Below are 26,893 nucleotides of genomic sequence, written 5' to 3'. Positions count from 1 at the left end.
TGGTCTCGGCCTTCTGGTCTCGGCCTTCTGGTCTCGGCTCTCTGGTCTCGGCCTTCTGGTCTCGGCCTTCTGGTCTCGGCTCTCTGGTCTCGGCCTTCTGGTCTCGGCTCTCTGGTCTCGGCCTTCTGGTCTCGGCTCTCTGGTCTCGGCTCTCTGGTCTATGAGCTCGAGAGCGGAAGAGCCCGATCACTTAGGATGAGCTCGAGAGCGGAAGAGCCCGATCACTTAGGATGAGCTCGAGAGCGGAAGAGCCCGATCACTTAGGATGAGCTCGAGAGCGGAAGAGCCCGATCACTTAGGATGAGCTCGAGAGCGGAAGAGCCCGATCTCTTAGGATGAGCTCGAGCTTGCTGATGGATTTGGGTGCTATAATTACATTTGTGGGGTGGTCCATTTTCCCACCAACACTACCCCCCGACTTCCGAGTCCGAGCTGCTTTTTGGCTCGGGCGAAGGAAGTAGTTCAGTCATCGATCGTCCTGGTGCTGTGAGCGTTCTTACACCAAGGCGACTGAAGACGCTTTTTCTGCTCGGAGTCCGTTCTTTGGGGACGTCGGCAGAGAAGAATCCAAGTAAAGATAAATGAGAATGTAAAGACATTAAATGAATGGGTACCTTGTACCGTGTGCGTCCTTGCGCCGAGGCGACTGAAGACGCTTCTCTGCTCGGACTCCGTTCTTTGGGGACGTCGGCAGAGAAAAGTCCAAGAATAAAATAATGTAAAGACATTAAATGAATGGGTACCTTGTACCGTGTGCGTCCTTGCGCCGAGGCGACTGAAGACGCTTCTCTACTCGGACTCCGTTCTTTGGGGACGTCGGCAGAGATCCAAAAATAGAAGAGCGGGCTGAGCTCGTTGGCTGAAGACGATGGAGCGCGAGCCGAGCTCGTCCGGTCAGAGAGGACCGCTAACTCATAGCCGATGGAGCACGAGCCGAGCTCGTCCGGTCAGAGAGGACCGCTAACTCATATCCGATGGAGCACGAGCCGAGCTCGTCCGGTCAGAGAGGACCGCTAACTCATATTCGGGGAGCACGAGCCGAGCTCGACAGTGGAAGCCGATGGAGCACGAGCCGAGCTCGTCCGGTCAGATGGGACCGCTAACTCATATCCGATGGAGCACGAGCCGAGCTCGTCCGGTCAGAGAGGACCGCTAACTCATATTCGGGGAGCACGAGCCGAGCTCGACGGTGGAAGCCGATGGAGCACGAGCCGAGCTCTTCCGGTCAGAGAGGACCGCTAACTCATGGCCGATGGAGCACGAGCCGAGCTCGTCCGGTCAGAGAGGACCGCTAACTCATAGCCGATGGAGCACGAGCCGAGCTCGTCCAGTCAGAGAGGACCGCTAACTCATATCCCGACGTCTCGGGCGTCCCTATAGCCGGGGCATCCCGACGTCTCGGGTCATCCCGACGGATCGAGGCATCCCGACGTCTCGGGGCATCCTGACCGTGGTCAGGGTAGGAGCACGAGCCGAGCTCGTTGGCTAACCTGAAAATAGATAAAATATTGAATTTATTTGAAGCCAAAGTGGCGTCCTGTACCTTTTGGAGATATTTTGATAGCTCTCGAGCTTCGAAGTCCCTCAGGACTTGGTTCGGCACCGGCCTTCTTTGGCTTGATTTTTTAGGTGTTTTGCGCTCGGGTTTCTGAGCTCGGTCTGCATGAGCTCGGCGGGGGCTTCAGTGATGGCGACGCTCTGAAAGGGGAGCAATGTCGCGGGCGCCGTCCCAAGGACTTACGCCCGTAAGGAGGGAGTACATGCTGGTTTCTTGCTTGCTGCCGGCAGACAGAAGACTTGGAAGGATAATGGGATTTAATGGGGCTGTACCCTTTGTCACAGAGGCTTACAATCCCATTTTAAAGCTCCATAACTTTCCTTCTCCAGACCTCAGCTTTTATTTCTCTTTCCCCCCAACTCGTTGACGTGAGACTTGGACTACTACTTCTCACTGGTTGCCCCCACATACATCGTTGCAGCAGGAGCCATGCCTGATTCGAGATGGCTCGGGAGTCAGGAGAAAGTTTCTTCCTCTGCTTCACATGATTCCGTGGAGGCGGCACAGGAGGGGCCTCCACTTGTTGCAGGCTTTGGGCTGCAAATAGCTAGCGCTTGGACTTGCTGCACAAGCGCATCGAAGTGCTCGAGTTGGACTTGTGGAACTTGATCTACCGGAGATCTTGATGGTGAATTTTGGACTGAGCGTTTGGGACTTGGAGCATGATACTCGAAGGGGAAACCCGCTTGTAGGGGGCTCCGGTTGAACTGGAGCTGGAGGAGGCGGTGCCATTGGGATGCCCCTGGGTTGCAGGCTTTGGACAGCGGTAGCCAGGGCCTGCACTTGTTGTACCAGGGCATCGAACTGCTCCGGCCGAACTTGATGAACTGACTCGGTCGGAGGTGATGAGTTCCGGACGGAACGCTCCGGACTAGGTGGAGGTCGTTGAGAGGCATTGGAAGCCCCTTTGCTTCTTAGCTTCATGGCAGCGAACTCGGTCCCTTCCTCTAGCGCCAACTGTTGCTGGAAATTGGACCCGGGGGCCGCCGTGAAGCCGGGGAAGGAGGAGCTCCGCTGCTGCAGGGGGCGGACGGCGGTGCGCCGGCCGGCTGCGTCCTCCGCTGCGGGGGGGTGTGCAAGTCCTGCAAGGAAAACCGGTGGCCGGGCTCCCCGGCGCCGGCCCTCCGATGCCTAAGTCAGAGGGGACAGATATGTGGAGAGAGCAGGGAAGAGAGTATGTGGAGAAGACAGCAAGAACATTTGGATAAGATAAAGAAGACGAAGAGGATGATGTCCTCAATTGTGTCTGTGCTTCCCGGCGGGTTCAGTCCCGGGGATTTGTTTCCGTTTTTGTTGTCCTCTTGTTTTTGGTCCCCCCTCCCTTTTCCCCCCAGGTTTCCTTTTATAGGAGGATTTTTGTTACCTGGGAGGTGACAGGAGGTTTGTCCTGTTTTGTAATAATTGGGCACGATTTGGCCCATTAATGGCGTAATGGAGAACGGGACCGGATCAGACCGGAATCAGGGAGTTGTCACGGTCGATCGGACCTGTTGGAGTGGTTGAACCGCCGGCTGTGGTGGGCCTGGGGTCCGTGGATGGTAAGTGCATTTATTACCGAATGAACCGGCGGTCAGGGAGAGCCATACGTTCTGATGGTTCAGTGATCCGGAGATCGTCTTGGGCCGTGTTCATTAAATGACTGAGTGCATCGGAGACTTGAGAGAGTCTCGTGCATTAATGGCAGGTCGTGCCGAATACCTGCGAAGATCTTATGCCTTGATGGCTTGGAGATAGTGGCAGGTTATAGTGGAGTTGTCAGGTCCCTTAGAGGGTTAGGTGGAAATTGGATATTTGGCTAAGGCATGGGCTCGGCCTGCTGTGCTCGGCCTTCTGGTCTCGGCCTTCTGGTCTCGGCTCTCTGGTCTCGGCTCTCTGGTCTCGGCCTTCTGGTCTCGGCCTTCTGGTCTCGGCTCTCTGGTCTCGGCCTTCTGGTCTCGGCCTTCTGGTCTCGGCTCTCTGGTCTCGGCCTTCTGGTCTCGGCTCTCTGGTCTCGGCCTTCTGGTCTCGGCTCTCTGGTCTCGGCCCTCTGGTCTCGGCTCTCTGGTCTCGGCTCTCTGGTCTATGAGCTCGAGAGCGGAAGAGCCCGATCACTTAGGATGAGCTCGAGGGCGGAAGAGCCCGATCACTTAGGATGAGCTCGAGGGCGGAAGAGCCCGATCACTTAGGATGAGCTCGAGGGCGGAAGAGCCCGATCACTTAGGATGAGCTCGAGAGCGGAAGAGTTCGATCACTTAGGATGAGCTCGAGCTTGCTGATGGATTTGGGTGCTATAATTACATTTGTGGGGTGGTCCATTTTTCCACCAACATATGGTAAGAAGAAAAAAAATAGAGTTTTTCTTAGCACAAATATTTTTCTTAAAGTCCAAATTTGCATGAATACTCTCTTAAATTTATATTTATTTCTATATTCTTATCAAACACTGCTTTTGCATAAATATCTCTAATACACCATTTTTTTCTAACACCATTAAATAAAAACCATATTTATTTTAATTAAAAATAAAAAATTAAAATTATTTTTTTTTATCGAGATCGCTTTATAAATATTTGTATTTGCACATCTACTCATTAAACATATTTTAGCCATTTTAATTTAAAACCATTAATTTTTTAACGACGTTAGATGGCATGGGTACATATGCAAAAACAAAGATAAAAAAGGCAGAATAACAAAATAAATGTTTTACGAGGGTATATATGTAAATATTAATTTTGAGAGGATATCCATATAAAATTCGATATTTAGGAGGGTATTCATGCAAAAAAAATTAAAAAAAAAATAGAAAAAAATTTAAAACTTTCTTGAGTAAAGAACTTCAGCCAAACTTGACTCTCAACTTCCCATCTATTCTGCAGTATTTTGGTTGATGGCTGAGCAAAACGAAGTGATTTGGTCCTTTCCAAACTGTAATCACCACCATGAGGGACATATATGCAATTCTCCGTGCATACTTCCTAGCTCTTACACCTTCTTTGAAAGATCCAATCCAAAGAAAGAACTTTGCCATGAAATTCCACCAAGTAGCCCCTCTCAACTTGGCCTTGAAGGTTCCAAGAATCATCAGCCAGGTTTTTTACGAGAACTCTCGACATAGAAAGGCCGAGAGAAACAACATTAATTGATGCTGAAAACAAAGGCTAAGAACACCAATTATATATGATTCTTATGAAGCTAACTCAGAATACTAATTATCATGTTGCAAGTTGTTTAGGTTAATATACATGATCTCAGGGGTCTACCACCATCCAAGTCTCGCCTCCTGTTATCCTTCAATTTAATTCAATTGCCCGGTGTACATTCCTGTGGCCCTTTGACGAATGCGACGCCACTTCATCGGTTTTCAGGAGGTAAAGTATCCTCTCGGCTATCTGGTTCCATAATATATTTTCTCATGACACTGCTGCTGCCATTGCGGAATGTGACTATAAACCTCGTCGTAGAGAATGCGTAAGCCTTTACCGCAGAATCATAATAGATAGTCATATATATATATATATATATATATATATATATATATATATATATATATATATATATATATATATATATATATATATATATATATATATATATATATATAATTGTTTGTGGCACTGCGGCCACTTGCAAAGATGGTCACCCATAGGATAGACTGGGCTAGTTATTTGGGAAGCACTTAGCCGAGCGAGTACAGGCTCTTCCTGTCCCGGGATCAGCAGGGCCAGATGTCAGGGTATGGAGCACCACTTGTAGAGCCAGAGTTAGAGTGGGTGATGTCTCTCGGGTTCTCCAGCAGGGGTCAGAGCTGGGCAGGGACTGTGGCTGGGTCTGGAGATTTGGGCTACACCAGAGGGTTGCACTTTTCCTCTGGAAGGTGGCTTGGGACCGTCTGCCGACGAGCTGGGCACTGAGCCGACGTGGTGTTAGCATCCCCTCTGTGTGCCTGTCTTGTGAGGTGGACGAGTCAGTGGATCATGCACTATTCCAGTGTGTTTGGGCGAGGTGGACTTGGAGGCTGTCCGGGATCCCGGAGAGTGCCTGGAGCCGGAGGGACTGCTTTTTGGAGGAGGTTCGGCGGTGATCTAGATCCCCTCAGATGCGCTTTGTGGCTATTTGAGCGTCCTGCACAGTGTACCAGGTATGGCTGGCCAGGAACGTCCGAGTTTTTGGCGAGCTCCGTCCGTCCCCACTGTTTGTGATGGAGCGGGTTCGGACACAGGCAGCAGAGCTCCTTCATGTAGGGTTGGATGATAGATCTTTGATAGCTCGGGACACCTGGGGCCCCCATGCTGCTTTGGCAGCTTCTCACACGGTGTTTTTCACCTGGGAGCCCCCACCCCTGAGTTTCCTCAAGGTCAATTTTGATGGTTCGGTCCTGGATGGAGGCAGGAGAGGAGGGGCAGGTTTTGTTATCAGGGGACCGAGCTCTACCATGGTGGCAGTCGGGGGTTGTCAGATCTTCGATACCTCGGTCCCAGGGGCAGAGCTGCGAGCGGCTTGGCTGGGATTGCGACATGCGCGACGAGTGCTTCGGGCGAGCTCTATCCTCCTGGAGGGCAACTTGTCCACGGTGATCAGCTGGGCCCAGCAGGGCCCTCACGGTGATGGAGAAGGAGTGCATCCTTTGCTCCGTGATATAGGGTCGATGGTGGGGGAGGGGATCACCTTTCGGGTTATGCATATATATCGGGAGGCCAACAGGGCCGCGGACTGGGTGGCGGCATATGTTGCTAGCCACTCGGGAGACACCCTATGGGTTGGTGAGGATGACTTGCCTGGTGCATTCCGGGACATTTTGTTTGCAGATTCGTCTGGGTGTATTCGTACCCGCTTTGTATGAAACATCTGTTTTAGCAAAAAAAAAAAAAAAAGATGGTCACCCATTTAAGAAATAGATAGCGGCCGGGGGGCCGAAGAAAATGATGTCAGAAGGCATGACAATAGATAGCTCTTGCTTATTGTGTGAGAAGCATGGAACCCTCAACCCTTATCCAGCTTCATCACATAGAGACAATGAGATAGAAAAGTTATATCCCAAGTAGCTACTTACACGATAAGGAGAAATTATATCATACACCATGGCTGTGCACCATGCCAATCGGGTCGTTTCATTTCCGTAGGCCTCATTCATCATACGAAAATGATCGGTGTGGTGCATGGCTATATTGGTGCATGCGGTGCAAGATATAATTTGCCCACAAGGTAGGGTATGTAGTCTATTTGCATCTCGAAGGTTAGGATGAGCAGCCCATTGGGCCTGCTTGGGGTGGGTTGTCTCCAATCCTATTCTGTGCATTACTGCTCTCTTATTGGTTGATATCATTTTTTTAAAAAAAAATATGCTTCATCTAAAGGCAAAAATGTTTATACAATCTTCCTATCGGCATTAATGAGGTCTTAATTCCTTTTGGTTTTAAAGATATTGAGTCTGACTTGAATCTGAACCAGCAGCAATCCTAACATGGTCCAAGAAAACCCTTTAGAGTTCAAATTCTTATTCATTGAGCATGAATCCAGCTTAAGTCTATGGGTTTGTTGAATTTAAGTAGATTCTGAAATTACCCAATTCAATCAGTTGAAGCAGTTTTTAGTTTTTTTCACAGAAAATGATTTTCCATCTCAAAGCTCTAGCCCAGTAACATGAGTGTTTTGGGCTGGAGTTGTAGCCAATTTTATGGGGGATAAGAAGCCTCCAAAGGACCATATAGAATTTGAGCTTGGGGCCTGTAATTCAGGAGGATCACTGGACTCGATGTGGACAAGTTTGGCTACTACGAGTATTCAGAATGATCACCAAACTCGATAGAGAATACTTTGGCTACTATGAGTATCTAGTTCTATTCAAACTAGTCGAAAAATTCAACCCAAATTGTGAAAAGGGGAATCTCACTAATATTATAAATAGGGACTATATACCTCAGTTTAAGAGGTAGAAAGGATTAATGAAAGACACGGGACTTAAAGCCATACTTTTGAGATTTCTCCATCTTCTTTTAGTTTTCTTTTGAGAGATTCGAATTGAGCAGGTTGAAAAAAATCTTTCTTCTCTCCGATCGGATCAAGTTAGTATCAGAGCCATGCTCATACATGGTGGAATTCCAACTTGATCCGATCAAATCAAGTTGGTATCAGAGCTATGCTCTTATATGGAGGAATTTTAACTTGATCTCATCAGATCAAGTTGGTATCAAAGCTTCAGTCCTCTACATCTATGGGAGCCTTAGTACACAGTCTAGATGCATGAGCAGTACAAGCAATTAGGAGAAGGGTTATCCGTGCTTGAAGTATATTGAAGGACAAAGGCGACTATGGATGCTACTTCTACCTCGACGAATGATGAGATGATGGAATGTCTCGCACAACTAAAGAAGAAGATAGCCTAACTTAGATCGTGTCTCGATTGGCTGCACCTTCAATACAAGCACTAATAACTCTATGTTTGAGCAAAACCAAGTAGTTCAGCCGTCAGGTAGAAAAACAAGTATTTTTTCATCTTTAGTTCTGATTTAGCATTAGCTAAATCCTCTAAACAAGGAAAGATCTAATTCAGAAGGATCACCGGACTCGATGTAGACTAGTTTGGCTACTACCAATATTCAGAAGACTCACCAAACTCGATCTGGTCCACTTTGGCCGTCGGTTGTTCACCATCTCTAGCTGCCTACCAAGTCCCCTAACATGACCCTTGACGATCCCAACCTCTCTTTCCTCTTTCTTTTTAGTTTCTCTCTACTCTCCCTCTTTCTCTTTCTATGAAGACCCATAGATCCAAGTATCAAGTCCCATCTTCCTGTTTTATGAACCCGGGTTGGCCTCTGCAAAGAAGTTCTGAATCGCCTTGGTGCTCGGACAGCCTACTGGATCGTTTGCTCTAGCCTTATAGGGCTCGTTTGGTTCGCGGAAAGCATTTTTCTTCCAAGGAATATGATTCATGAGAAGCAGATTCCTAGAAAGAGAATGTCTAGAAAAGTACTTTTGACATGTTTGGATGACAATGGAAAAGTGACAGATTTTCAAAGTATTTATGTTTGGTTGACTATTCACTTTTCTGAGAAAGTTATGTATAATTCCTATTATACCCTTAATAAAAATTAGGTCTTTAATGCCTCTTTAATGCTTCTTTAATGCTGAAAGATCTTTTTGGAAAAAAATAAAAATAGAGTGATTTCCGCCTCATGGAAAAGTAACTTTTCCATATTTCTCATGGGAAAGACTTTCCCATGAAATGTGGGAATCATATTTTCATGGAAATACAACTGTCCCGTCTCTCTCCTTTGAAAACTCCAACCAAACAAGAGGCATCTCATTACTTTTTCGTTGACCACACTTTCCCCCTTCTTTTTTCGCGAACCAAACGAGCCCATGGAGTTCTTTAAAACCCACTGATACTGAATCCCTTTGAACAATTTTGGCTCTGATCGTGTCTGTGCCCATGATTTATTGATCAAATCGCTTAAATCTGATCCGTCCGGAACCTTCGCACACATGGTCAAACATCCTTTTCTCTTGTTATTTTAAGACTAAGTCATGTGATAGGAATTAATTTTGCCTTTAATATTTTAAATATGTTTAACAGATTAATCTAATAAAGTTTGATGGTTTAAGGTGGAAGAGGTAAGTAAATTTTACACTCCTTATTATTTTCAAATTATCATATTTTTCATGCATATGGTTTGTTAGTGAAGATATCATATTATTCTTACAATTATAGATCAACATATATTATGAAAATTTTGCTTTGTCATGAAAAGCGTTTTACGAGTGGTTTTAATGAAAATAACATATTTATGAAATATAAATTTGATCATGCAATTTAGTAATTTTTCATTTAATTATGCGTATGTTTTAAGAAAAAAAAATAAATATTTCGAAAGCTGAAATAAGTACATATATCCCGTAGAATTGGAGAAGATCGACACCCAAAACTATTATCTGTAGAAACACAGGCCCTGCTAGGGCTGTTAACGAGCCGAGCCGAGCCCGAGCCTCCGCAGGCTCGGCTCGGTTCGTTTCACAAATTCTCAGGCTCATGCTCGGGCTCAAGCTCGGTACCGAGCCCTGTATTGGGCTCGGGCTCAAGCTTGCTTGGTATAGTCTGGCTCGGGCTTGAACTCGTAAAGCTCGTTTGCCCGAGCCCGAGCGCGAGCCCAAGCCCAAGCCCACCCCATCCCCATTCCTGTCGGAGAGAAGAATGAGCAACCGAGCTCGGTTCATCGTCATCCCTATCGGAGAGAAGAACGAGCAGCCGAGCTCGATTCGTCGTTGGAGAGAAGAACGAAGGAAAGAAAGAAAGAAAGAAAGAAAAGAAGAAGAAGAGAAGAAAGAAGGAAAGAAAGAAAGAAAAAAGAGAGAGAAGAGTCGACTCACCTCATCACGTGCGGCGGCCGCCGGCTTCGGCCGCGAGCACCGCCGGCACGGGTGTCGGCCGCAGGCACTACCGAGGGCGTTGCGCGCACAGCCGCGAGCGCCGACGGTCGTGGCCCGACCCTCCTGTGCGAGGGGCTCCTCGGTTCCTCCCCTGATTCGCCGGTGGAGGAGGGCTTCTCATCCCCTCCTCTGTCGCAGTGTCACCGGTGGAGGTCCGGAGGAGTCGGCATAGAGAGGAAAAGGGAGGGGGAGAAACGGAGAAGAAAGAGGGGGAGGGGCCTCACTGAGTCGCTGGTGCTGGAATCTTCTGAAGAAATCGAGAAGAAAGGAGAAGATAAAAAAAGAAAAAGAAAGAGGAGGTGAAGGGAAGGGTTAACGGATTGGGTTCGGGTTAACAGGCTGAGTCCGAACTCGAACCAATCCAATTCGATTTGAAGAAATTTAATGGATTTGGATTAGCTCGGGTTGGGTCTGATTTAAATCCAACTGGGTTCAATCAAATTGGGATTTAAATTGATTAAGCCAAATAAAATTTAATTGGGTTGAGTCCAAGTTTAATTGGGACCCAACTAAATTGTTAATTGGACTGAGCCCTCATTTGGGCTTGTTTGGGCTCGCGAGCTGCTCGGGCCCGAGCTCGGGCTCGGGCTCGTTTGACTAACGAGTTAAGCTCGAATCAGGCTTTTACCGAGCTGGGCCCGAGCCGAGCCCGAGCAGTTCGGCCCGTTGACAGTCCTAGGCGCTGCCAACTAGTATAAAGTTAGCATAAAAAATATTATACTCTGTTGATTATAAATATATGTCCAAAATATAAAATGATCTTAATATGAATATCTAAATGATAGGAGAATGATTTATGAATTTATTTATGAATTTATTTACAATATGAATTTGGCGGCCGAGGAAGAGGAGGCAGGTGAGAGGAGAGAAAGGGAACGGAGGTGCGGGAGAAGTACTCGACCTGGGGGGAGGAGGAAGAAGAGGCGATGGTGCTGGAGGAGAAGACCTGACAATGTCCGTCCTCCTCGCTTCCTCCCTCCCTCTAATCTCCAAATCCTAAGCCGCCCTTCATCGCCGCCTCCTCTCCCTCCACTCCCCATTTTCCTCCCTCCCCTTCTCCTTCTCCTTTGCCCCGCGAAACCCATGCCTCGTCTGCTCCCCCCCGTCCCGAGGTCCACGGCTAAGGCCGCGGTCGCCGCTCGAGAAGAATCCCATCCTGTTTTTAATCATTTATTTGAGAGGAAGCCACTGCTGTTCACAAAGATCGCTCACAAGGGAGACCGAAATATATGCAGGGAAAGGAGCCGGGATTGCAATATAGAAGGTTGGCTAGACTCCTAGTTTCATTATCACTGGTATTGATTGATGCCTATCAGAAAACTCTTCGTGAAATTGTTCTCAAATACCAATGAGAAGAGTATTAAATGAGGATATCTCATTTCAGTTATTCATCATCCAAGTGTGAGAGTTTTACGTGGCTCTTATCTACATCATCGGCTTAATCTCCATGAATTCCTATCTTCACGATAAGAGGTTGATTTCCGTAAGCTCTTGACTTTTAGCCAAAGAATCCCTGATCTTTCATAGGAGAAACAATGGCATTTTATGCTGATTTTAACCAGTACTTTTTGTTGGTGCACTTTTCGCGAAAAGGATCAAAAGGGGCATTCATTGAAGATGGGACTATTTATAAAAGCACGTTCAAAAGAATAATTATCACAAACTAGACTTGTGAGCATCCGTGTGAGTGTGTGTTTAGTTCCACATCGATTATTTATTGGGTAGATCTTGAATACTTATACAAAATCAAGAAACCCAAATAATACCTTCCGGCTAGCTATTTTGGGTGAGGTCCGAAATTGTTATAATGGTATCAGAGTAAGCTCGGCCTATAGCCGGCTTAATCTTGGGTACTTATACGGGATCAAAAAATCCAAATAATTCCTTCCGGCTAGCCACTTTGGGTGAGATCTTGGGTTGTTACAAGATCAGACCAGCCTGCAAATATCCAGCCAAATTCACACCCAGTAGAATGAGCAGCAACATTTACCCCAAAAATGTCTTTCTAAACGAAAAACCTCAAAAACAGCTTCTCAAACAAAATATGACATCATAGCAATTGTGCAAGTAAAAATTCAGTCCTTCATAGAGGCACAATACAATCTACTCGACAAGAGCAGATGGTTATTTTTTGGGAAGGTTTACAGAAGTAGTCTGATGCTCACACAGCTGTTCATTCATGAGAAACTACAACCAACTGTTTACCAACATTGCGGCCTGCAAAGAGCCCCACCAGTGCTGCTGGAGCATTCTCGAGTCCTTCAGCTTTATCCTCCACATAAGTGATCTTCCCATCCTTTATATACCGGGCAATGATCTCCTCAAACTGATGATATTTATGCAAAAAATCCAAAACCAGGAACCCTTCCATTCTGATGCGCTTTGCGACGAGGTAGAATAAGTTGTGCACACCCTCAGGTTTCTCAAGATTGTATTGAGAAATCATTCCACACACTGCAATCCGACCATGGGTCCTCATGTTGATAAGAACAGCGTCCAGCATCGGACCACCAACATTCTCGAAGTAGATATCGATACCTTCAGGGAACAACCTGAAAAGAAAGACTTCGTTAGATTGATGTCAGAAAGAAATTGTTGGTGCCCTTCTTCACCTTGCTTCAATGGAGCATATATGGTTCACACTGTAAAATTAAATGACCGAACAAACTATACTCAGGGGAGAGAGCTATCTATCTAATACCAGCTTGCCACTATTTATATTATTATAACAACAGATTCTCTTTGGTTCAATATATAGAGAAGAAATCTCCACAACCAGGGTATATGACAGTCCAAATAATTTGAAGGCAACTCCATGTTCTCCAAACTACAATAACTAGACCATGGATGGACCTGCATTATGCAAACATCCTACATAAAAGCGCCCGCCAATCACGGATCATCACAAATTCCATTGCAGAGATTTTCAGAAATCAGGACAGTTGGAATTGAAGCTAAGATGCATATCATACACAGGCGAGACCCATGCCACATACTTGTCTCAGTTGTCTGTGTCATGTAATTCCATGCATCACTAAGAGTTTAAGGCTGGATGCAGAACGCTAGTTTCATAAACCATCAGTTCTCTCGAGATAAAAAAAAAAAAAAAAGTCAGTTAAAAAAAGAAGAAGCAACCAACCTCTTTAAAGCTGCACTCAAGTCTGGCTCCTTCTTATAATTAAAAGCCTCATCAAAACCAAACTTGTTCTTCAATAAGTTAACCTGAGTAGACAGTGCCAAAAAGGAAGTTGAGCAATCTTAAACAGAAGAGGCATAGGTAAAATGCAATGAGAACACAAAATCTCTCTCAGGACTGTAGTGCCAAAAAAGAAATTGAGTGATGCTTAAACAGAAGAGGCATGAGTAATATGCATACGATAACACAAAATCTCTCAGGACTAGTGCTTTGTTTCACTAAAGCTGAATATGTACAATTTTCTTCTCTGCAACCACAATCATATCCATTATACCTCTTCGACCTCATGTTAGTCATAAGAAAACAGAAAAAGAACACATCCACTGTGAAACATTTCAGGTTATCGATGGTGCATTCTTCTAATAGGGATTGGGGACCTACAAAATTGTAGCATTTTTCAATATCTAAGCCCCTGAGGTTGTTTGCATAATAAATTGCAGGTGAAAAGGGATCTAAGGAAATTTGATGTGAAGTGCTCCCAGAGACACTCCCATTATCTATATTCTGAAAAACAAAATTTGGGTAAACTGAATCCAATACATGAAACCTCAAGTAAACAACTAATAGGTGTACTCTGTTAAAAATTCCTCTTATCAATTTTTATGTGCAGGTTCTAACCTCATGCCTGATCAATTTTTTGTATTTCTTATGTGTTTCAGAAATTCTTCTTATCCAAAATTTGAGAACCCAAGTCACAGTCTTACAAACCTTTTCATCAGAACCAGCACTTCCAACCACGTAACAGCCCATTAATTTGGCAAGCTGCCCAACAAGCTGTCCAACGGCACCTGATGCAGCAGAGACAAAGACATATTCCCCTTTCTTTGGCGAGCTGATCTCATGAAATCCAATATAAGCTGTGAACCCTGCCATGCCTGAATATGAAAATAGTGATGTCAGAAGCCATATGACAAATTGCACGGGAAGCACGGAAACTAAGGAACAGAACTATTCTACCAAAGTTCAGTGACATTCTTTTTCTTCACCATAGTGATTACTTGATCTACATCTGGTTTAGTACACTTGTGGACTCTGTTAATCATTGAAACCACCTTAATCATTGAAAAAATAAATCTAATTTACACTGAGCTTTTCACTTGTTTGACTTTTTATTTCCTGAACATGGTTTCAGGTATCTGCCTCAACAGGCAATCTTTGATCCAGATGATATAATTCACATATGGCCTTACTTATCCCTGAACATTTCCATTATCATTAATAGGTAATACCAAGGATTTTTTGATAAAAAAACTAACATTGATATTCCATATTCCATACCATGTTAGATGTTAATGATTTTCAGTATCATTTTGCCATTGTTGCAAGATTTACAACCACAGTTGTTAAACAACAATGTAGCACAACTGTCAAATCAGAAGAACCTTAAAGTAGCATATAACGATATCAAAGAATGACTACTGTTTAATGGTTATGTACTCAACATATTCGGATAGGCATTTTGCTGAACAAACAATTTACCAAGAAGGCCAGTGTAATAGGAAAGGGGAACATCAGTGTATCTGATCTTGAAAAGCATCTCTGTTTCTGTGATGAGGCTATACTCTTCCCATCCAGTCATGCCCCACACAAAGTCACCTACCTTGAAATCTGGATGGCTAGAATCCACCACTTTACCTACACCAAAACCAGTTATGACCTGTACAACGAAAGAAGAAAAAAGATGAACATGGAGAAACAGGGAACCTTAAAATGTAAGCTTACATAAGTAGAAGTTCCATAATGGTAATATTGTCCGAAACAGCTTTAGCTTGATTGGGGAAATGGATGGCCTTTTACTTCGTCAAGTTCAAAAATACTAGCTGTTATTTGAGCTCTAATGATGTAGCAAACATGAATTACACAGAATATGACTATTTAACACAATGTAGGATCCATATGTATTATTTCTACAATTATAAAGATGAAATTCTAACCATTGCTTTTCAAAGTATATATCTCCTTGTCACGCCGCCACCTCTGCGAGGCACGTGAGGCACCTAGTGCCTACGTGGGGGCCATATAAGGGGGGAACACGGGGCTCCCCTGTCCGATATTGTCCGGTTCTGGGGCTTCACGCAAGCGTCCTTCACCCCTCCCCGGTTTTGTTTTCCTCCCAAAATGCGTCTGCAGGATTTGGAGACACCCGCCTCATATGCCCAGGCTCTAGAACGAGTCTTTCCGATGTGGGACTATTGGGCCTCACACCCTTCCCACCATCGGACAAGAGCCGTCCTCGGCTCTGATACCAAATGTCACACCTCCACCTCTGCGCGGAGCCTGGGCATATGAGGCGGGTGTCTCCAAATCCTGCAAACGCGTTTTGGGAGGAAAACAAAACCGGGGAGGGGTGAAGGACGCTTGCGTGAAGCCTCAGAACCGGACAATATCTGGCAGGGGAGCCCCGTGTTTCCCCCCTCATGTGGCCCCCACGTGAGCACTAGGTGCCTCACGTGCCTCGCAGAGGCGGCGGCGTGACATTTGGTATTAGAGCCGAGGACGGCTCTTGTCCGATGGTGGAAAGGGTGTGAGGCCCAATAGTCCCACATCGGAAAGACTCGTTCTAGAGCCTGGACATGTGAGGCGGGTGTCTCCAAATCCTGCAGACGCGTTTTGGGAGGAAAATAAAACCGGGAAGGGATGAAGGACGCTTGCGTGAAGCCCCAGAACCGGACAATATCTGGCAGGGGAGCCCCGTGTTTCCCCCTCATGTGGCCCCCATGTGGGCACTAGGTGCCTCATGTGCCTCGCAGAGGCGGGGGCGTGACATTTGGTATCAAAGCCGAGGACGGATCTTGTCCGATGGTGGGAAGGGTGTGAGGCCCAATAGTCCCACATCGGAAAGACTCGTTCCAGAGCCTGGGCATATGAGGCGGGTGTCTCCAAATCCTGCAGACGCGTTTTGGGTGGAAAACAAAACCGGGGAGGGGTGAAGGACGCTTGCGTGAAGCCCCAGAACCGGACAATATCTGGCAGGGGATTCCCGCGGTCCCCCCTTATGTGGCCCCCACGTGGGCACTAGGTGCCTCACGTGCCTCGCAGAGGCGGGGGCGTGACATGCCTCGCAGAGGCGGCGGCGTGACATTTGGTATCAAAGCCTTGTCCGATGGTGGGAAGGGTGTGAGGCCCAATAGTCCCACATCGGAAAGACTCGTTCTAGAGTTTGGGCATATGAGGCGGGTGTCTCCAAATCCTGCGACGCGTTTTGGGAGGAAAACAAAACCGAGGAGGGATGAAGGACGCTTGCGTGAAGCCCCAGAACCGGACAATATCTGGCAGGGGAGCCCCGTGTTTCCCCCTCATGTGGCCCCCACGTGGGCACTAGGTGCCTCATGTGCCTCGCAGAGGTGGGGGCGTGACACTCCTTCCACATAAATTTACCACTGACATGTTTTTCCTCTCTTGACTTGCTATTTTAGCCTTATATCTATGATTTTCCTAGCCATTCCACCATAGTTTCCCATCGATTCTATTGTCTCTCCCAGTCTCTCTCATTCCCTCTTCCAATATTCTTCCAATATTTTTCAACTGATCATCTCATGCTTTGCCTTCAGACGTGCAACATGGCAACTCCAAAAGAGAAGGAAACCCACTCTTGGATACATAACAACCTATCTTTCTCAAGTTTATGATCGTACAAGACCACACTCCCTGAGTGCCCCATCAAATGACTGAATGCAAAAACTAACATCTAATCAAAAGAATGACAGAAGCTGCACTGTTAGACACTATTTGCTTTCTTCCTGCTCTGCAGCCTCTTTTGAACCCTATACACATTTCTCACTTCCAAATACACGTATTGCACGTTTTCCATAGTAAACTTTATACCAAAACTAGTATTGCTGCATCCAGATCAAAGCAGTCCAATTTTCAGACGGATCGACTATTGGGCTGCAACATAGCATTTCTCAATGAGTTACAACTATCATAAGAACACCTAAAGACGTGCTAAAAATACTTTTTATTAGAGAAGGGAAAACACACACATATACTGTCACACTCCTGACCCGAGATCGCGAGCCAAAGGTCGCGTCAACCGCCGCATACTCATAGAAAACTCTCCTCACAAATATGCATGCCATCTCAACACAATATCATAAATATGCAGCAGAATTAATTTAACTAATTATATGTAAACTTTGTTTTATTAACTAACTTAAATTACAATGTCTCGCAACTCTAACATTACTTTAAGGTAAAACATTAATTTAAATAAACTCTAATTTAAGATAACTTGTGCCACATTTCTTCTAGTCGCTCTTCCATATTGAAAATCTCGGTAGGTTAGTTCTCTGAATCTGTTAAAAAAATAAAAAATCGTATAACGAGCTAAACAACCCAATAAGCAATGATCACTTTAGCTAAGTAAATCAGGTAATCAGATAGTTAATAATTTGTAGAAAATAAGCACATATACAATATCAATATATGAATCACATTCTTCTTAAAATTTTAAAATTCTTTTCATGGATTCAAATTCTTTCAAATATTCATTTTATTTTATCGATCCTGAGCTATGACCACGTCTTTCCAGTGGCAGGGTCATAACACCGATTAATCTTTTTGCGGTGAGCTGCGTATTATCTAGCAGCAAAGTCCTTCAGCATTGCTTGTCTGCCGACGGTACATCACTAATCATCTTGGACACAACCTTCAGGACAAATCATATGCCAACGTAATAGCCCCTATTGGCAGAGTTCTTAATACAGTCAGGTCGAAATTCAAATAGTTTTAGGTTTCATATTCCAATTCCAAAATTATGAAGTGTCAAATTCATCAAATTCATAAAAAGATCATATATTGTCATAATATTCCAAAACAATATATTATCCATCAAATTTATGCATCATGAATAATACTGTTCAAAATCATGAATATAAAATATTTAATGATTCCTGATAAATTTAGAAAAATAAAATATTGCTTGTCTTGCAAATGCAATCCAACTAACAGATCCAATTAATTTGGAAAATTCTTCTTAGAGCCTAATATCCAAAAATTGTATTTTCAATCAGAATTTATCATGATTATTCCAAGAATAGAACTCTAATCTCAATGTCCTCATAGAACTGACAAAGCGAGAGTGCCCGACACCTCGGTCGATCCGATCAAAGTAAAATTCATCGAATCATGCTTGGAAAAGAACCATCAAATTCGCCGTAGTTTTGTGATCATGTTTCACCCTCATTTTCCTAACATTTTCCATGATTTTTTTTCCTATAAACTTCTCTACCCAGCCCTCTCTTGCCATTTCGTGCTCAAATAACATATTTAATTGTGCTTTTTCTCCAAAGTTGTAACTACTGTACAACAGAATGAGTCGGTGCGTGTAGTAAACGTAAGAGAAGCCCCATAATCTTAATCGTCACATCTAATTTAAGCAAAACTGTACCATGAAGTTGTCCGAGTTCAAACCCCAAGCCCCATAAAATTTCCGACCCTATCAGCTACCGTTCCATCTCTTCACCCTCCTCCGAAACCAGGGCTTAAAAACTTAGACCGAAGACTCCATGAACAGCTACCATAACTCCTAAGAAAACATAAGAGAAATAAGTTGTAGGAACAAAAAAAAAACTGAGAGGGAGAGAGGGGTCTTATTATATATTGTATTTATAAGGTATACCGAGCCGGGGACGAAGTCGGGGACGAAGGAGGGCTCGTCGTGCTTTCTCATACGCCATAGCATATAAGGGTCGCAGGAGAGGTACAGGGTCTTGAGCAGCACCGCCTTCGATCCCTCGGGGACCTTCAATCGGACGGTGTCCGTCGTCACGACCTCCATGTCGCTCTCCTTGGGGAAACCCGCCGTTATGAAGTCCTTCAACACAACCTTCTTGTTCGCCCTCACCTCCGCCATCGCGCTCTCTCGCTCTCTCGCTCTTTGCGGGCTTTAGAGAAGGCCTATAGACGAGGATTCCTGATATTAAGTACTTCACGTAGAAGGCTCCGAAAAATAGCAATTATGTGCATTTATTATTTTATGCAAAAGATATTTTTAAAAGTCAGGTTGGGTACAAATTTTTCTTAAGAAAATTACATCATCTACAGAAAAAATAAATTGGTTATAATGCCATTATAAATAAGCTTTACTGTAGTTATTGCTATAGTATTAAAAGTTTAACAATAACAATATTTATTATAACTATTGTAATGGTTGCTGTAAATTAACATGATTTTGTTTTTAGTATGAAAATAGCGAGATCACTTTGTCAAAGGAGTGGATAGTTTGGGTCAATTTCCGCGTTTTTCCTACGGGAGGAGGCATGGTCCATCACGACAATTGGAGGGCAACGCCTGGACGGCAAAGCTCTACGTGAAACGATGTCGTCCAAGCATCATTTTTTTTTTTTTGCAAGAAATAATCATCGTCTTTTTCTGTATGGAAAAGAAGGAAATTTTTCTTTAAAATTTTCTCCAGTAAAGAACTTTGAGCCAAACGTGACTCTCAACTTCACATCTGTTGCTGGAAATTGGACCCGGGGGCCGTCACGAAGCCAGGGGAAGGAGGGGCTCCGCCGCAGGGACGGTGGATGACCGTGCGCCGGCTGGTGGCGTCCTCCTGGAGGGGTGCAAGTCCGCCGTAGGAGCGGTGGTCGATGGCGTGCCGGCGGGTGGCGTCCTCCTGGGGGGCGTAAGTCCTGCAAGAAAACCGGTGGCCGGGCTCCCCGGCGCCGGCCCTCCGATGCTTAAGTCAGAGGGGGGCTTAACTTTGAAGAAGAGAGAGGGATTGTATGTGGAAGTCCGAAAAAATCCCCTTGGGAGGAAGAGGCCTCTCCCCTTTTAGAGGGAGAAGCTCCCCTTTTATAGGGAGAGTGGCAGGGTTACCTGTGATGTGACTGGGCGAATTAATGGGTTACCGTCACTGTCAGGGAGCTGTCACGATTGATCGGACCCGTTGGGGTGGTTGAACCGCCGGCCGTGGTGGGCCTGGGGTCCGTAGATGACAAGTGCATTGATTGCTGAGTGAACCGGTGGTCAGAAAGAGCCATACGCTTTGATGGTTCAGTGATCCGGAGATCATCTTGAGCCGTGTTCATTTAATGACTGAGTGCATCGGAGGCCTGAGGGTGTGCCGAATGCCTGCGGAGATCTTGTGCCTTAATGACTTGGGAATGGTGGCAGATTGAAGTGGAGTCATATATTTAGTTGTCAGATCCTTTGGAGGGTTAGGCGGAGATTGGATATTTGGCTAAGGCATGGGCTCGGCGGGGTTGCCTTTCTGGTCGGCGCTCTCTGGTCTCGGCCTTCTGGCCTCGGCTCTCTGGTCTCGGCTCTCTGGTCTCGGCCTTCTGTGCTCGGCCTTCTGTGCTCGGCAGCCTTCTGTGCTCGGCCTTCTGTGCTCGGCCTTCTGTGCTCGGCTCGGCCTATGAGCTCGATCACTTAGATGAGCTCGAGAGCGGAAGAGCTCGATCACTTGGATGAGCTCGAGAGCGGAAGAGCCCGATCACTTGATGAGCTTGAGAGCGGAAGAGCTCGATCACTTGGATGAGCTCAAGAGCGGAAGAGCCCGATCACTTGATGAGCTCGAGAGCGGAAGAGCCCGATCACTTGGATGAGCTCGAGAGCAGACGGATTTGGGTGCTATAATTGCATTTGTGGGGTGGTCCATTTTCCACCAACACTACCCCCCGACTTCCGAGTTCGAGCTGCCTTTTGGCTCGGACGAAGGAAGTAGTCCAGTCGTCGATCATCCTGCAATATAGCCAAATATATATGGAGATGTGCGTGCCAAGCAGGATGTACCTTTCATGCAGTTAGAGTTATAGTGCTTTAGGTCGACTCAGCGGCCTTCTTTGGCTTGTGGTCAACTCAGCAGGGTGCCCCCACTCAGATCGGGGCGTGTTGTCGTAGGAGGCGTCGAATGGCGTTGAAAGGCGTCGAATGGCGTTGAATGGCGTCGAATGGCGTCGAAGTGTCGTCGAATGGCGTCGAATGTCGTCGAATGGCGTCGAATCGGCATCCCGAGCTTAGCTAGAGCATCATTGGAGACGCATACAGGAGACGGACTTCGTCCGTTGGCGATCGTGCACCCTATTCGGGGCGACGTTGGTCGTTTTTTGGATTCTCCGACCTGAAAATAGATAAAATATTAAAATTATTTGAAGCCAAAGTGGCGTCCTGTACCTTTTGGAGATATTTTGATGGCTTCCGAGCTTCGAAGTCCCTTAGGACTTAGCTTGGCACTAGCTTTCTTTGGCTCGATTTTCTGGGGGAGGTGTTTTGCATTCGGGCTTCGGAGCTTCTGGTGCCTCTAGTTGCCCGCCCTCTGATGGTATTGATGATGCCCGTGAGAGGTCAGTTGTCATTCTGCTCCTTATGCGGCACTGGATTTTGTTCCTCGGGCTCTCTCCTGTAGGCATGATCACGGACAAAATAACTCAACCGACCTCGGCGGACAAGTGCCTCGATCTCATCACGAAGCTCGTAGCAATCCTCCGTATCATGGCCGCGATCTCGGTGGAAGCGGCAGTACTTTTTTGAGTGCTTCCGCGACTCTGTCGGACGCATTCTCAATGGAGGTCGGAGGTAGCCCCGACCCTCAATCTCCATGAGGATTTCTGCTCGGGTGGATGTGAGAGGAGTGTACGTCTGAAATTTTTGGAGGGGAGACCCCGGGCGAGCTAGGCTCTTGGGCCAAGGAGGCTCTTTCTCATGCCAGGGGAATCTGCTACTTGGTTGGGAGTGCTCCTGGTGCTTCTTCTGCATCTTGGCAGGTCGTTCGGCTTCCTCCCGCCGAGAGGCCATGGCTTCCTCAGCCTTGGCGTACTTGCGAGCTCGGGTCAACATTTCGGTGAGGTCTGCAGGAAAGTTCTTCTCGATAGAGAAGAGGAACCTGTAAGACCGGGCTCCAGTCTTTAGTGCCGACATGGCGATTGACTGGTCCAGCTCCCGGACTTCCCATGTTGCGGCAGTAAACCGATCCAAGTACTCCTTGAAGGACTCTCCCTCCTCTTGTTTGATGTCAAGGAGGGAGTCCGACGTCCGCCGCTGGGGCTGGCTAGCGGCAAAATTACTGGCAAACTGCCTGCCGAGCTGCTCAAAGGAGGAGACAGTACTCGGCTTCAACCCGGTGAACCAAAGCCGGGCCGGTCCTCGGAGCGTTGCTGGAAAGGCTTTGCACATCATGGCCTCCGAGGCTCCTTGTAGGGCCATTAAGACCTGATAACTTTCCAGGTGGTCAAGGGGGTCGGCCCTGCCGTTGTAAGGCTCCACCTGGGGCATCTTGAACCGCGGCGGGACTGGTTCGTCATCAATTTGCTGGGAGAAGGGGGACTTTGTGGTGAACTCAAAGTCACCATCACGTCCCGGTTTCCTTCCATGGAGTGCCTGGATCTGGCGCTCCAGCTCCTCGACCTTCTTGTCGAGTTCATCATTCTGGGGGATCGCTGCAGCGGTCCGTTCTGGTACAAGTTGCCCTGGAACTGACTCGGCCTCTGAGGGTTGGGGCCAGCCACCAGGGCCTCTAGCTGGGTGTTCTCTCCAGAGGGAGGCCTGGACTTGAGAGTCCTGACCTCGAAAGGGAAGTCCGCTTGTAGGAGGCTCCGGTTGAACTGGGGCCGGAGGGGGCGGTACCGTCGGGGCGCCCCTAGGTTGCAAGCCTTGGACAACGGTAGCCAAGGCCTGCACCTGTTGCACCAGGGCATGAAACTGCTCCGGTCAAACTTGAGGCGCTGACTCGGCCGGAGGTGGTGAGTTCCGAACGGAACGTTCTGGACTTGATGGAGGACGTCGGGAGGCGTTGGAAGCCCCTTTGCTTCTTAGCTTCATGGCAGCGAACTCGGGCCCTTCCTCTAGCGCCAACTGTTGCTGGAAATTGGACCCGGGGGCCGTCACGAAGCCAGGGGAAGGAGGGGCTCCGCCGCAGGGACGGTGGATGACCGTGCGCCGGCTGGTGGCGTCCTCCTGGAGGGGTGCAAGTCCGCCGTAGGAGCGGTGGTCGATGGCGTGCCGGCGGGTGGCGTCCTCCTGGGGGGCGTAAGTCCTGCAAGAAAACCGGTGGCCGGGCTCCCCGGCGCCGGCCCTCCGATGCTTAAGTCAGAGGGGGGCTTAACTTTGAAGAAGAGAGAGGGATTGTATGTGGAAGTCCGAAAAAATCCCCTTGGGAGGAAGAGGCCTCTCCCCTTTTAGAGGGAGAAGCTCCCCTTTTATAGGGAGAGTGGCAGGGTTACCTGTGATGTGACTGGGCGAATTAATGGGTTACCGTCACTGTCAGGGAGCTGTTACGATTGATCGGACCCGTTGGGGTGGTTGAACCGCCGGCCGTGGTGGGCCTGGGGTTCGTAGATGACAAGTGCATTGATTGCTGAGTGAACCGGTGGTCAGAAAGAGCCATACGCTTTGATGGTTCAGTGATCCGGAGATCATCTTGAGCCGTGTTCATTTAATGACTGAGTGCATCGGAGGCCTGAGGGTGTGCCGAATGCCTGCGGAGATCTTGTGCCTTAATGACTTGGGAATGGTGGCAGATTGAAGTGGAGTCATATATTTAGTTGTCAGATCCTTTGGAGGGTTAGGCGGAGATTGGATATTTGGCTAAGGCATGGGCTCGGCGGGGTTGCCTTTCTGGTCGGCGCTCTCTGGTCTCGGCCTTCTGGCCTCGGCTCTCTGGTCTCGGCTCTCTGGTCTCGGCCTTCTGTGCTCGACCTTCTGTGCTCGGCAGCCTTCTGTGCTCGGCCTTCTGTGCTCGGCAGCCTTCTGTGCTCGGCCTTCTGTGCTCGGCTCGGCCTATGAGCTCGATCACTTAGATGAGCTCGAGAGCGGAAGAGCTCGATCACTTGGATGAGCTCGAGAGCGGAAGAGCCCGATCACTTGATGAGCTTGAGAGCGGAAGAGCTCGATCACTTGGATGAGCTCGAGAGCGGAAGAGCCCGATCACTTGATGAGCTCGAGAGCGGAAGAGCTCGATCACTTGGATGAGCTCGAGAGCGGAAGAGCCCGATCACTTGGATGAGCTCGAGAGCAGACGGATTTGGGTGCTATAATTGCATTTGTGGGGTGGTCCATTTTTCCACCAACAACATCTATTCTGCATTATTTTGGTTGATGGCTGAGAAAATCGAAGTGATTTGGTCCTTTCCAAACTGTAATCACCGCCACGAGTGACATATATATATATATATATATATATATATGCAATTCTCCATGCATCCTTCCTAGCTCTTACACCTTCTTTGAAAGATCCAATCCAAAGAAAAACTTTGCCACGAAATTCCACCAAGTAGCCCCTCTCAACTTGGCCTTGAAGGTTCCAAGAATCATCAGCCAGGTTTTTTACGTCACTCTCAACATAGAAAGGCCGAGAGAAAGAACATTGATGTCAGAAGTGACATCAAAATGATGCACTTGCAAGGCATGCACCACATATATAAGAAGTATTCTTGGCGTTTTCTGATGGGGGCAAAATGGATTGTCCAGCCCACATCAAAAAGGCCACCCAATTTCGGCCCAACAGGCACCAACGCCAGCCAAATGTGTTCTCGGTCTAACCCAGAATTAACCTGGCCTCGGACTTCGCCGAAGGCCTCTTCACCCTCCTTATTCGCCGACGCATTTGACCAAGCTCGGGCGCCCTCCTTATTCGCCGACGCACCCGACCAAGCTCGGGCGCCGTCTCCAGCACTACACCCCGACCCTTGAGCTTGGGGCGCTCTTCTAAGCACACCCCAGAATCCGAAATGCAAACCTGGCCTCAACACCCGTCTAACCAACTTCTCGACAAGCTCGGCCTCGCCAACAACCGCACCCGTGTGTGTGCCTTCGCCCTTCTATGAGGCCATGCGTTACGACGCCGCCACGCCGTGCTTCGCTCAATGGCTTACGATAGCCAAGGGCAACACCTTACCGTTTCCAAGAACAAACTCCACTGCATACTGTAGGTAAGCTCAAGCTGCGCGCTACTCCCGCTCATGATAAGAATGGGCCATACCCTGCAACGGCTGTTAGCGTCTCACCATTCCCTAGGATGGACTCCACTGCGCGCTGCAAGCAAGCTCAGACTGCGCGCCACTCCCTCTCATGATGGGAACGGGCCATACCTTCGCCACCTAAGCGCTCCTACCAGGGCTATAAAGGACCCCAATAGGTAACCCTCGGGCGGAATTCTATTCTCGTGCTCTTCAACAACTCCCCGTTAACGCTGCAGGGCGCCCCCCACTCAGATCAAGGGTGCACATTATAGAGTACAGCGGATGGGGGTGCACTTCAATGGCTCTCCTTTGACGTCTCAGGGCGCCCCCCACTCAGATCAAGGGCGCGCTTTATAAAGTACTGCGGACGAGGATGCTCTTCAACGGCTCCCCGTTGACGCTGCAGGGCGCCCCCCACTCAGATCAGGGGTGCGCTTTATAGAGTACTGTGGATGGGGGTGCTCTGCAACGGCTCTCCGTTGACGCCACAGGGCGTCCCCCACTCAGATCAGGAGCGACTTTATAAACAGATCATGCGGTCGCGAGGCCCTTTGGCTCTCAATCGATGCTGCAGAGCGTCTTGAGCCGAGCTCGAGGGATGACTTTGTCGATCGATCCTGCAGTCGTGAGGCCCTTTGGCTCTCAATCGGTGCTGCAGGGCATCCCGAGCCGAGGGACGACTTTATCGATACATCCTGCAGTCATAATGCCCGTTGGCTCTCAATCGATGTTGCAGGGCGTCCCGAGCCGAGCTTGAGGAACGACTTTGTCGATAGATCCTGCAGTCATGAGGCCCTTTGGCTCTCAATCGATGCTGCAAGGGACGGGGCATTAATAGTCGTCCCCTTTTCTATTCCACTCAGCAACCCCTTTGAAAAAAGATACATATGTGGAAGACAAAGAAATCTCCATGACGGATTCTGTTCACGGGGACGTGGCAGCTCAAGCCAGCTAAGCTCGACTCCAAAAGCCAGATTCAAAGCCTTCAGCTGTAAAATGCTCCAAGTGTCCCCTACTCGGCGCGTGCGTCTTCATAAGCGCTGAAGCACACTGCCGAATGACCAACCATCCGACTACTTCCTTCGCTCGAGCTGAAGAGCGACTCGACCTCGAAAATCAAGGGACAAATGATAAGGGGCAAAATGGATCGTCCAGCCCACATCAAAAGGGCCACCCAATTTTGGCCCAACAGACACCAACGCCAAACAGATGTGTCCTCGGTCTAGCCCATAATTAACCTGGCCTCAGACTTCACCGAAGGCCCCTTCAACCTCCATATTCACCGACGCGCCCGACCAAGCTCGGGCGCCCTCCTTATTCGCCGTCGCGTCCGACCAAGCTCGGGCGCCCTCTTCAGCACTACACCCTGACCCTCGAGCTTGGGGCGCTCCACCAAGCACACCCCGAAACCCGAAATGCTAACCTTGCCTCAGCACCCGTTTACCAACTTCTCGACAAGCTCAACGTCGCCAACAACTGCACCTGTGCCGTGCCTTCGCCCTCCTACGAGGCCATGCGTTACGATGCTGCAACACCGTGCTTCGCTCACTAGCCCATGACAGCCAAGGGCAACACTTTACCGTTCCCAAGAACGGACTCCACTGCGCGCTGCAGGCGAGCTCAAGTTGCACGCCACTCCCGCTCATGATAAGCATGGGCCATATCCTGCAACGGCTGTCAGCGTCTCACCATTTCCCAGGACGGACTCCACCGCGCGCCACAAGCAAGCTCAGGCTGCACGCCACTTTCTTTCATGATGGAAATGGGCCATACCTCCTCCACCTAAACGCTCCTACTAGGACTATAAAGGACCCCAACATGTAATGC

The 26,893-nt window shown here is 47.8% G+C and overlaps 1 protein-coding gene across 1 annotated transcript; it reads right to left on the bottom strand.

Moving 5' to 3' along the window:
• Window positions 1-11,975: 11,975 nt before the first annotated feature.
• LOC103708595 (2-alkenal reductase (NADP(+)-dependent)-like) lies at window positions 11,976-19,062 on the bottom strand. The gene is made up of 5 exons (XM_039122002.1): window positions 18,784-19,062; window positions 14,643-14,820; window positions 13,872-14,038; window positions 13,107-13,189; window positions 11,976-12,519 (listed from the first exon to the last, which is right to left on the bottom strand). Exons 1-5 carry the CDS (start codon window positions 19,015-19,017, stop codon window positions 12,141-12,143), a joined length of 1,041 nt encoding a protein of 346 aa, XP_038977930.1. The 5' UTR covers window positions 19,018-19,062; the 3' UTR covers window positions 11,976-12,140.
• Between the last annotated feature and the right edge of the window lie 7,831 nt (window positions 19,063-26,893).

The sequence above is a fragment of the Phoenix dactylifera genome, unplaced genomic scaffold (genome assembly GCF_009389715.1).
Source record: "Phoenix dactylifera cultivar Barhee BC4 unplaced genomic scaffold, palm_55x_up_171113_PBpolish2nd_filt_p 001320F, whole genome shotgun sequence".
Lineage (NCBI taxonomy): Eukaryota > Viridiplantae > Streptophyta > Magnoliopsida > Arecales > Arecaceae > Phoenix > Phoenix dactylifera.
The sequence above is the reverse complement of the archived record's forward strand: the minus strand, read 5'-3'. Positions and strand labels throughout refer to the sequence as shown.

Excerpts from the sequence above, each read along its gene's own strand:
- LOC103708595 (XM_039122002.1), bottom strand. The coding sequence starts at position 19,017 with ATGGCGGAGGTGAGGGCGAACAAGAAGGTTGTGTTGAAGGACTTCATA. Across the intron at positions 13,190-13,871 it reads GTGCTGGTTCTGATGAAAAG|GTTAACTTATTGAAGAACAA; the intron begins GTTTGTAAGACT and ends CTGTCTACTCAG. Across the intron at positions 12,520-13,106 it reads TTGAGTGCAGCTTTAAAGAG|GTTGTTCCCTGAAGGTATCG; the intron begins GTTGGTTGCTTC and ends CTTTCTTTTCAG.